The sequence below is a fragment of the Lotus japonicus genome, chromosome 4, assembly GCF_012489685.1.
Source record: "Lotus japonicus ecotype B-129 chromosome 4, LjGifu_v1.2".
NCBI lineage: Eukaryota > Viridiplantae > Streptophyta > Magnoliopsida > Fabales > Fabaceae > Lotus > Lotus japonicus.
Genome location: NC_080044.1, coordinates 73,141,821 through 73,153,783, shown reverse-complemented (window position 1 = coordinate 73,153,783; position 11,963 = coordinate 73,141,821). Strand labels below are relative to the sequence as shown.

General features: G+C 34.0%; 2 protein-coding genes across 2 annotated transcripts; both read right to left on the bottom strand.

Annotated features, from left to right (window-relative positions):
* Positions 1-348: 348 nt before the first annotated feature.
* Positions 349-4,919, bottom strand: LOC130716064 (uncharacterized). Its single transcript, XM_057566250.1, has 4 exons — positions 4,812-4,919; positions 4,526-4,691; positions 1,135-2,478; positions 349-818 (listed from the first exon to the last, which is right to left on the bottom strand). Exons 3-4 carry the CDS (start codon positions 1,252-1,254, stop codon positions 564-566), a joined length of 375 nt encoding a protein of 124 aa, XP_057422233.1. The 5' UTR covers positions 1,255-2,478; positions 4,526-4,691; positions 4,812-4,919; the 3' UTR covers positions 349-563.
* Positions 4,920-6,283: 1,364 nt separating this feature from the next.
* LOC130716062 (NEDD8-activating enzyme E1 catalytic subunit) lies at positions 6,284-10,320 on the bottom strand. Its single transcript, XM_057566248.1, has 9 exons — positions 9,973-10,320; positions 9,718-9,881; positions 9,399-9,601; positions 8,866-9,098; positions 8,512-8,574; positions 8,363-8,419; positions 8,069-8,190; positions 7,879-7,996; positions 6,284-6,816 (listed from the first exon to the last, which is right to left on the bottom strand). The coding sequence occupies exons 1-9, from the start codon at positions 10,072-10,074 to the stop codon at positions 6,529-6,531; spliced, it is 1,350 nt and encodes a 449-aa protein (XP_057422231.1). The 5' UTR covers positions 10,075-10,320; the 3' UTR covers positions 6,284-6,528.
* Positions 10,321-11,963: the final 1,643 nt, after the last annotated feature.

Sequence of the window (11,963 nt, the reverse complement as noted above, 5' to 3'; positions counted from 1 at the left end):
CTATTTTATACTACTACTACTAGTAGATTTACTATTTTCTTGGTTGATATATGCTCATTAATAGTACTTGTTTCCTTCACACTATTCAGCTGAATATTTAAGTTTCTTGATTAATATCATATACTCATGTATGGTTGATAAATTAAAGTGAAAGCAAAATTTATCTGGAATTGGGAAACGAGTGAAAAGTGCTAAATATCTATAGCGATTAGCATAATTAAGGAATTGAGTTGATGTTTCTTGGAGTTCCATCTGATCAAACACTTATTGGTTTTACAAATTAATTGGACATATCCAGGGAAAATAAAAGCAAAATTTGAAAGAAACAGAGTGTAGAACAAGCTAGGATAAACTTATCAAACCAAATAACCATAAATCACCCTGGTGAATAGTTACAAAGCCTTAGATTTTTATTGCTACAATAGACTAATATGTCGCATTCCTATGTACATAATGACCTATATATAAATGCTTGACACAAATCATGAAATTATTACCTAAAGACTAAAGAATAAGATCCACAATAATTAAACTTGGCAAAGTTATTAATCGGTATAACTTTGTCATGCAGAAGGATCTATATATGCTCTGTCATTTGTTTCTTTGAAAGGATTTTTTATAGGAACATGAGAAATCATTCTTGTATCTTGAGACTGCTTTTGATATTTTGCATATGAACTTGTTCTTCCTTTCCTTTGCTTCCTTCTTGGCTGTGTTGACTGAGGAATAAACACTCCTGTCCCTTTGCTTTGTCTTCTCAAAACCTGCTCATAGAGGATAGCAGACTGTGGGGGAGGATGAATTGCTCCAGAGAATGACTGAAAAAGTTTAACTATGTTGACATCATAAACAATTCAGGGAAAATTGCTCATAGAGGAAAACGACTGAAAAAGTTTAAGCACGAAAGGAAAACATTCCGTGCATGTTTAGATTCTACAATTGATTCTAAAGCCACAATCAATGTCGGCGAGAAGCTTTTGTAGGTAGTTTCTGGATGTCATAATTGATTTATGAAGAAATAGATGACGATCCAAACATGCTAACCGGTGTTCACAAATCTATATTTTGAAATTCTGAATAAAAATGTTAGTCAGGATGTGTGATGTGTCAGAGGAGATGTGAAAAATAAAAAACCTGAGGGTGGACAGCACAAGAAGCAAGGGGGTCATCATCTTCATCCATAATTAAGAGAGAAAGTTGCTTGCTCAGGTCTGCAAAAAACAGATCATCCTCAAGTTCCACAGCAACCTCCATGATTGTGTAATCTAAATTTGCACTTGAAAGTTTTTATGTTTTGGTATGAAACCAATTATTAGAGTTGCAAACAACTTTGATGTGTTCCTTTTCTTTTTCTTCTGCTGTCCCAAACGTATCAGATATGTTAATATAAGGAATAAAGATAACTACGGACTATCTAAGTGTGAGTTGAAATGCAAGAGATGTGGGCATGTGACTTGGTGGGGTCAAGGTCACAGTTGGCCAATCTGGCTAAGACCCACAAACTCTTCTTGCCACTAGAATCTTGGAAGTGTATTGAGAATTGGTATAATTATCTAGTTTGAGCAAAGAGATGAGGAACAGCAGGCAACAACCGTAGTCCCAATATCTAATCCTAGATAGATTCAATCCATCATTATCCTTGTGGTCCTCTCTCCTTTCATGTGTAAACTTCACATTACTGAGTCTATCTCTTTTTAATAACTATTTAACCCTCATTTAGAAGAGTTTATTTGAGCTTAACTTATAGTATGAACACGTATACAAGTGTTTGAATGCGCTAATGTAAAAATAGCTTATGATATACCTATGAGCTATTTTGAACTTATTTTCATAAGTTACTCAAATTAGCTTAAGAATAAGTGTCATGCCCCGTTTGGAAGAGAGCTTAGTTGACCTTATAGCAAAATCACTTCTGCAGCTGTTTGGAAGAGAGCTTAGTTGAACTTATAATTTTCAGCTTATTTCAATAAGTTTCTCAAATTAGCTAATGAATAACCACTTATGTGATAAACACTTAATTGAGTTGTTAACCCAAATACTTACCATACGTGTTTAATTAAGTAGTTTATCTAAATGCACTCTAAATAGGTAAGAACCTCTGAATATTCAGTATAGTATGAAATAGATAGACACTAGTTTCACACAATAATGTCATCTCACATGTACTAGAATTCATAGTTCACTGCTCTGGCCATTGTGACCATAAATTCTTGTCCAAAGGTTCTTATCTGTTTTGTATCTTGTAGCGGTTGCTCATGGTTAAGATTGAACCAGCGAGACGAATCATGTGTGTAACGGTCAGGGAATCTTCATGTTGAACAACTTGTCATGGGACTGGGACCCCAGTAGTATCACTAGTATTTGGAACCTTTCTGGAGTAATAGTCCAAATAGGACACCAACATGATGTAAAAGACACTCTCACAACTTTCTGTAGTAGCGGCGCTAATCCGTCATGATTGATGCTACAATAAATAACCTAAAAAATTGATGGATCAATTGGCTTAAAATTGAACAAAATTTGGTTTAGGGGCCCTACACATGCATCATCTTCAATTTTCCTACTTCATTGAGTTTAAAATTAAATTCTCATTTTTAAATTTCATGGTATCATCAAATTTTTTTTTTTCTTTTGACGTTCTTTTTTTAAGGTTTCTTTTGACGTTCTAAAATAGATCATTCATTAAATAAATAAATAAAAATATATCATACCGTAAAAGAAGCTAGCTCAATATCTGGTGGATATAAAGGTGTTTACGGGTTAAATTGATTCCAATTTGAGGTGAAATCAAAATCAAAATTGATTAAATTCATTTGGTGTGGTTCCGGTTTCTCCATTTTGTTACTATTGGTTTGTCTCCTTTGCGAATAACTCAGTTGATTATTTCGGTTTGTCCATTCGTCGTCGGCACTCTTTCTCTTAAAATTTTCGCCGTGGTTTATTGACCTTTTCTCAATTTCTCTTATTTGCTTCATCTCAATCCCACATCATCTACTATAATAGATATCGCCAATTAAAAGCGCAAATTAAAATGATGTAAGAAAAACTAAATGCCTACTTGAAGGAATGAGTTGCTTGGTGTTTTGATAAGAGGTATGTGCAACTGATTTCTAGTCAAGTGATCGTCGTACATTATTATTTGTTTTCCTATCAAAATCGCAACATGGAAGTAATACATATGTCAAAGAAAACATAGAGAAACTCAAGGGTACAAATGTAAGACTAATTATTTACAGTAGTCATATGTTTGATCATATGCAGGTGCCTAGTCCCTAGATCCTTGCATCGGAATATCTGATTAGAAGCACTCTACTGGAGCGTCTTCAATATGCCATTAAATGGCCAGCTAGTGTTCTGTTGTTGAATGTGGTTGTTGACTTGAAGGATCTGACAAGATTTGACAAGGATCTTTTAGGAGCTGCTAACCAAAACCTAGAAAAGATTATTACAGTATTCATTCAGGTTATTGACGAGGCTGACAAATTAGCTACACCAGAAACAATCAATCAGATGAACAATTGCTTACACAGCTTGCACGGCACATTCCTCACAGTGCCTTGGAATCAATTTTACTGTCTTTGAGTGGTCAGCAACTGAAATTATTATTGCCTTTGGTGTTACCCTAGTGCTTTCTTTTTTAGTTTTCAAAGAAGAAATTTGTATAAGAAAAAAACACTAGGGTAACACCAAAGCCAATAATAATCCCAGCCGCTGACCACTCAAAGACAGTAAAATTGATTCCAAGGCACTGTGAGGAATGTGCCGTGCAAGCTGTGTAAGCAATTGTTCATCTGATTGATTGTTTCTGGTGTAGCTAATTTGTCAGCCTCGTCAATAACCTGAATGAATACTGTAATAATCTTTTCTAGGTTTTGGTTAGCAACTCCTAAAAGATCCTTGTCAAATCTTGCAACCATGTGCACGGTGGTTTTAATAAGAACCTTCAACTCAACAACCAGATTCTGCGATAGAACACTGACTGACCATTTATTGGGATATTGAAAACGTTTCAGTGGAGCTCTTCTATTCAGCAACATTTTGATGCAGAGCTCTAGGGACCAGACACCTGCATTTGATCAAACATCTTGAAGTGAGTTATAATTCCACCATGTGGTAATACTAATAAAAAAAAAACATCCCCATAAAAAATGAAACAAATTGGAAAAAAAATAACATCCAATTAAGAAAATACTACACCATCATTTACTCTTAGAAAAATGCTACATCATCATTTTTTGTTAGGAGTTGGACGAAAAACTCATGAAAGGGTTTACATACATTAATAAATTGTGGGATCAAAATCGCCGTATTAAACATCAAGGACCAAAATCACACAATCATAACAGATAAGGGATAAAAATGCAATTAATATGAAACTAAATTATATATTCTTAGTGAATAAAAAAAATTAGATTCTATTCAATTCTATTGCAATTCATAAAACAACAATATCGACAAACACGGGAAACTTCACCAAAATGATATGTGGATATCTAAAGAAATTGAGGAGGAATGAACGACTCACCATGACTGATTGTGGATAAAAATAAATCACAGTCGTTGAGAGATTCCTTCTAAAAAAGAGCAAACTCCAACACATAGTTACAGAAGAAACATAAGTCATCATTCCATGACTTATTCATCTGAGGAAATGAGACGGTATAACAACTTTGAGCAAGAGATCTCAGAACCTAACCAAAGTATACAAAGTTAACAAATGATAAAACAATAAGTGGAATCAGAAATAGATACAATGAACAAGTAAAATTAGCTAATTAAGATGCAAGAGAAGATTTGTAATGGATCTCTACCTCCATGGTTGTGTGAGGGATTGGATGGAGAGTGAAATGGATCTCTTTGTTAGCGGCGCTGGAGAAGAACTCAATAGAAAACCCTAGTGCGGAGTACGAATAGGCATACGAGATATTTAAAGAGGCAGAGTGGGCTTTTTCATCATGATGTAGTGGGCTTTTAGTTGTGGGCCGTGACACAATGTTGAGATTATTATGTATTGTTTGTTGCTCCTAATACAAACAGCTCGATCTAAAGTTTGACTGTTTTCCGTGTCTGTTTTTTCTATTTGACTGCTTTTCTTTCAATGCCTTTGGTTTATTTCTAGGTGGGTCTTAACTCCCTAGATAGCTAAGCTAGCTCGTGTTTAATGTATATTTGTGGAGCTATGCGTTTTTAGCTGACCTTCAGGGACTAGTTCCCTTGTTTTATTTCTGGGCCTGGCCTGTTATGGAATGAAACCAGCTTTCTTTGACAAAAAACAAAGATTGATTTATATAATAATATATTAAATAACTTGGTAGAGCAAAATTAATTTTTTGAATAGGTTTGTTAAAATTTAAACAAAATCATCAACCTTCCACCGAAGGATTTAACGTAACCTGGCAATCAATATAACGAAGGATATGCAAGTTTTACCACAATGTCCTAACTATAATTTACGTGCTTATAAAAAAAATACTATAATCTTACATCATATAACTATCAAACATGCAAATCAACTGAAGTTATTTAGAATGAGTTCAATAATAAAAAATTACATAAAAAAGAATCAATAAGTGTTTAATAAGTAAAAATTAAATGTCAACAATTTTAGTTTATTGATTTAAATTTATATATATCCATAAAATAATAGATTTGAACAATTTTTTTAGAAGACAATTAATAAAAATAAAAAAATTTATTAAAAATATATCTTCTTAAACTATCAAGAGGTAAAATCTCTTTGTTATATGATGCCACATATTTTAAGTTTCAATTGTTTTCCCTGATTTCAAGTTCATCTGGGTTTCTTGTCTGTAAAATTTTTTTTTACTTTATCCATTTCCTTTTGTCTACCTTTATAGGCTGGCACAAGAATTACAAAAAAAAATTAGTTTATTAAAATTGTGATTAAATTCCAAGCATAACTTTTATTTCTTTTGAATTCACGTTAGACCTCAAAACCACGTTAATCCAAAAGCTGCAACATGGAGCTTCACCGCTAATGTTTTCTGCTAATGTACTTTTGAGCGTGTGCCCAACACACATCCAAATATGCCTGAAGAAAACTCATGTAAAAAAAGGATTATAGTTAAAGGAACCAAGTGAGTGATAAATTAATAGTAGCCTACTGCCATAATCTTAAGGCTCTAGATCATTCATAAATAGTAGCCAGATGATAGTCACAGGAGCACATCTCTGTATCACAAATTGAATTGACAAACTGATATCAAGATACTTTAAAGTGAACTTCAGAACTTTAGATATGAAACAAAGGTAGAGAGAAACATTTAAGCAACTCAATTTCATCACCTATTCATAATATATCATGTGTGTTCAATCAATGATAAAATAAAGTTGCAAGAAATGTTCACCCTGTGGGCAACAATTCGCAGCACCAAAAGCTATTCGCTAATCATCTATGAATAACTTTTACAGGGTAGAAAATGTTAACCTTACCTCACCAATATCTAACATATATTAACTATGCTTATAAAGCCAAAAAAAAATTCATGCATACTTGGATGTCCAAAGTTATGCTCCTCCGGCTGTATCCATGTCTGTAACCCCATCAACTCCTTTGAACACAACACGTAATTTTCTCAAACACGAGAATTTTTGGTCATTCTTGCTGCTTGTGCCATTCACATGCACAATGTCCTTGGGCTGTTTCCCCATGAGGTTAAAAAGACTTAGACTCAGGTTTGGTCGAGTCATTTCTTCCAATACAGGGGGAGCTTGCATGTACAGATTCTTTCCTTGATGTGTAACACTGGCTTTTGTCAATCTCAACTTAGGATGTTCTTCAAGAAGATCCATGAACTGTTGCCACAAATTGATTTAAAAAACACATTGGAAGGGAAGTGTTAAGAATGAATCAATGATATGATTTGCTTAAAAACGGAAAAACAGCTCACTTGTTGAAAAATATGCATATGTGATATGTGCATGTTTGGATACACAACGGAAAACCACGGTGAGGAAAAAATCATGGTGGCTTCACCGTGTATCCAAACATGTTGTATATCATAAGCATACTGGCACTGTGAGTTACTAATTTCACTCATTTGGAGTCAATTAACTTTCAAGCAGAAGCCATTTTCAAAGATTTATGTTTCCTACCTACCTACCTATTCGACATTCTAATTATTTCTTGTAGAGACATGAGAAAATGGGAAAAGGAAGGGGGGAGGTTGACAATAAACTCAATGAAACTTTCAAGATTTGAAACAGAAAATTTATATCTCCTCAAAATATTATAAATTCTATCCAATAGCATAAAGTTAACAAGTTTAAAATCATTTAAAAATGCAATATAACTGCTGAAGATGATAGTAGGAAATGAACACTAGCAAAAGGGGAAACGCTGTATGCAAATAGGCGTTTGTGGCCATTTTCAAGGTCAGTATGGCTTGTTAATAAATGCTATCAACTGCACAATGTTAAAATATGATGTCTATATTCTTTACTAATGAATGTTTGTACCCTCTAAGACTGGGGGAATGGACATTTGATGCATTACTAATTACTACTCCCTCCGTTCCTAATTATAAGACCTAATACAAAAAATTACGCTTATTAAGAAAACATTAAATGTGTCTAATTAGTGTGTTGGTTTTTTAAAAATGTATGCATTCTTTCATATTTACCCTTTGTTATTTTCTCTCACTAATAAATGGTAGGTGGTAATTAAAACTTTGGAATTGAAAACACACCATTAATGTAAGGGTTATATATGGAAGAGTAGAATACTTTTTGCTAGATTATTGTTAAAGGTCTTATATTAAGGAACTAGAAAATTTTAAAACTAGGTCTTATAATTAGGAACGGAGGGAGTAATTAATATGCACAAAGAACATGAGGAGTTAATGGATGAAATATAACCTTTTGCAATGTGATTGAAGGGTCCAGTTCAATACGTATACCAGGACCACACACAAGACAGTCTTTGTCCCTTTCAAATTCTGCCACTTTAGTATGAAGTCCTTCAGACCCATTATACCTACAATAGGTATGAACTAATTAATAATATTTATAGCACATTAGCAAATAATAAAGAAGTTAAAGAACACACGTTAAATAGTTTGACATAGTTTTGCTGCAGTCTGTGGCAATCTTCAATGTTTCCAACGCGCATGCCGCTGATATAATTGCATTTGTTGAAGCTATAGCTGGTATGATGTTCTTCACTACACCCTATTAAAACAATTAATTGATAAGCAAAAAGGAAAATACATTCAGCTATGACAAGGTAAAATACTACTAAATGATATAAACATCAAACAATTTATAGGAATTCATCATTATACATCAAACAAAAGTTCAGGATTTTGCTAAGGAGAACTAGCATCCTAAACCATCTACTTACCTGGGTAAGAGAATAAGTAACTCCAGGAATGCCAAAAAGCTCGGCCCTCTTGACAGCCTATAAAACATGAACAGTAAAACTTTTAACTGATTATTGTGCCAAAAATGTATATTAAACAGTCAAGAAACGATCCATGAAATATTGATTACCTCATCATAGACCCATTTCATATGCTCAGGGTTATCTGGGTCAAAAGCCTCTGCACCATGAACCTGTACACACAACTTTGTTTAAATTAATGTATGTTGCGAATTGATTTGGCTCCTCTAATGTAAAAAATAACTTTAGAAGGCGAAGTAAGCTAACACAACTGTTAATTGAGAAATTCAAGGGTGGGATTGCGATCATATACTATCAAAAGTATAACAAACTGTGGTGTTATTTAAATCTCAACCATTGAATTTTCAATCAATAGTTGCGATGGCTTATTTTACCCTTTAAAGTGAAGGATTTAGAGGAGCTAGATCCATTTATGAACTAATAGAAAAATGAAAATGGTTTACCTCATTCCATTTAATTAAGTGAGCATATTCAATACAGTGGGCAGCAGTTCTAGGGGTCTCGGCCAGTGTACACAAAGGAAACTTCACTTGAGGTGGAAAAAGCCAGATGGTACACTCAAAGCATGGTGTGATCCCTGGCATGATAACCCTAGCATGGCCCTTGAATCCTTCAGTCCCACCATCCACCATAGGTTTGATTGTATCTTCTCGTGGATTATCATCAGAATCATATTCTAGTTTTACCAGTATAAAGAAAAAAAGCTAAAATTAGCATAAGCAGTCTGCACCATCTACATACTTAATTCTTATAGCAGTACAACATCTACACAATGGACTTATACAGAATGAAAATCTTTACATCACATGACCAGCGCAGACATGAACTCCTTATATGTATTACTACTCATACAATGTAGAAACAACTAATGCACGCATGATAACAACTCTCAAGCATTGAAATACAACCATCTTTCATTTAACCAGACAACAAGCAAAGGAACATATAAAGGCAACTAAAGGGATACAACACACACCTAAAAAGCTACAAGCAACCGTATTGATATAGCTCCGCGCCTCAATGGAATCAAGACCAAGAGCAATAATGCTAAAATCATTATAAAAATCAATATCCTTTTCCTCTATCCTGCAAAAATGCGGCTTAATATCCACACCACTAATCCTCTCCATGACACGCTTGGCAGCTACCTCCGCTTTCGGTTTGCCAACATCTTCAAGTCTACAAACAAAAAAAGGGACACAGATCAAAATACCCATCAGCCCCAAACGACAAAATAACTAGTGGGGTTTACAGAACAAAATCACATTCTAGAAAAAGACATGAAGCTAGAGCACCTGAATAGGAATTGACGATTGAGATTAGTAACCTCTATGCGATCCATGTCAATGACCTCAAGGTTTCGAAAACCAGTCAAGGCTAAATCCTTCAACAATTCACAACCCAACCCACCTGCCCCAACCACCAAAACCTTGGCGAATTCCTGAAGATTATCTCTTAACTGCAACAACAGACCCAAAATTCAAAACCCAGAAAACCTAACAAGCAGGAAGAAACATAGGATTTCGGGAAGAATCGAGAGAGTACCGTACCTCAGTGCCAGGTTCAAACCTGGGACCTACAAGATTCCCAGGTCGGAGGAGGAGTTTGTCGAGGTCCCTCGATCGACTTGGTTGTACTGTGGTTTCTGCCATCGAAGTTGAGTTTTCTGTGCTCCTAAAACCCACACACAAAACACAAACACAGACACAATCGATTTCACTCTCACAACATGGATTTGGAGACAAGGTGCTTGGTTTTTACGCTCGGATTTTTTGAGTTTAGATTAGAGACAACCCAATCGTGTACCTGAGATTATCCTTCCACTGCAAAGAATTTTGTTTTTTATTTTTATCATGAACATAGATGTGTTTTATGATAGGATAAAATTTTGCAATCTAAGATTATTCTTGGATTTGATGATAATTGTGGTAATTATATAGAACATGTACTTTAAAATTGATTTATCATGTTTTAGAATATTTGGTATCGTGTTTTATTTATAGAGTATTGTTTTTTATAGGATGCAATCTTTTTTCCACTAGAATATTCAATTTTTAAATTCTAGTTTATTTGAAGTTTTTATAAATAACTTTTAGTTATATCATGTTATGTAATTGGATTTTTATGATCAGAAATGTTTTTAGTCTCGTAATTTTTTTTTTTGGTACATAGTCTCGTAATTTTTCTTGATAAACAAATAATGTTTTTTCTATTCATAAATTATGTTATTTGAGTTAGAGGGTTAGGTCGTGTGGGGCTGGACATGTGGTCTAGGATAGTTTTTTCTTTAGTGTTTGTTTATTAATTAAGTTTGATTATTGGGTCAATTTTTTGTACTTTAACAAAAAAACAAAAATTATAATTTGTTTAATTGAAAAAATAATCATTAATTATCTACTTGTCAGTCACGTCAATCTTATATACATGGATAAAGTCACATAAGTGTTCAACGGATATGTAAGCACTTCACCTGCAGATTCAGGGACAAAACACAATTGTCTAGTTGTATAGACTGAAATGTAACTTTATTCCGATGAAGGATTAAAATCAAGTGACTTTACATTTACAAGAATGACCAAACACATGTTTATCGTGGAAGTTGTCGGCTTTGAGGTGGGCTATGGTGCTGTCCAAGCCTCCAAGGAACTTGGCTTTCGGATGGTAGTTTTTGAAACAGGTTGCTCAAAGCTTTATCAGTGGTGGGATAAACCCTCAAATGGTGCCTACGTGTCTGTTGAGTGTCGTTCTTTAGGGTCTTGTTTTGAGTATGTTGATTTTTCTTTTGTTCGTCGTGAGGCACAAGGTAGTTGATTATTTGGCCATGAATGATTCTTCCTTTCCGAAGTCTGTCTGGATGGAAGAAGTGCCTTCGGAGGTTGAATCTTTAGTGAACGCTAATGTAGTGGCTTCTATGGTCATTCCATTTTAATGCATTTGCAGGCTTCTTAAAAAAAACAAGTAAAATGCAATATGAGATAAGTAATTTATGTTGACATTTGAATTTATGTTTATGTCCTAGATGAAATGCTCATCATAATTTCTGTCTTGCCTTGCTCTGAAAATGATGCTCGAACTTTTATAATTGATTGATACTTTAAATCTTGAAACTTGAATTGTTATGATTGAAATGTAATCATGTACTAACAGTTATGAATGGACATTTAAGACTAAATCAAAGATGTGTAATATAATTATGATTGTAAGCTTAATTGCCTTTTGAATTTTCTGTCTTGTTCTAGTTTATACACCCTTTTGTATTTCTTTTTTAAGTTTTTAAACGTCATAGAACGTTCTATGTTATACACCATTTCATAACCACACCAACTTTCTAAGACATCGATACGGGTTTATTAGGGGATATCAATTTTTTTAATCATCTCATTATGAAACCCCCTAAACTCCTTTTTTTCCAACCATTTCCAAGTTGTTCAAATTTCAGGCGATCTCGTTACCTCTGAAACCGCTATTTTAGGAGAATCATACAACTTTCTGGTAGTTCCATTACTCTCATAAGTAGTTGGCGATTCTCATCATAACTTTT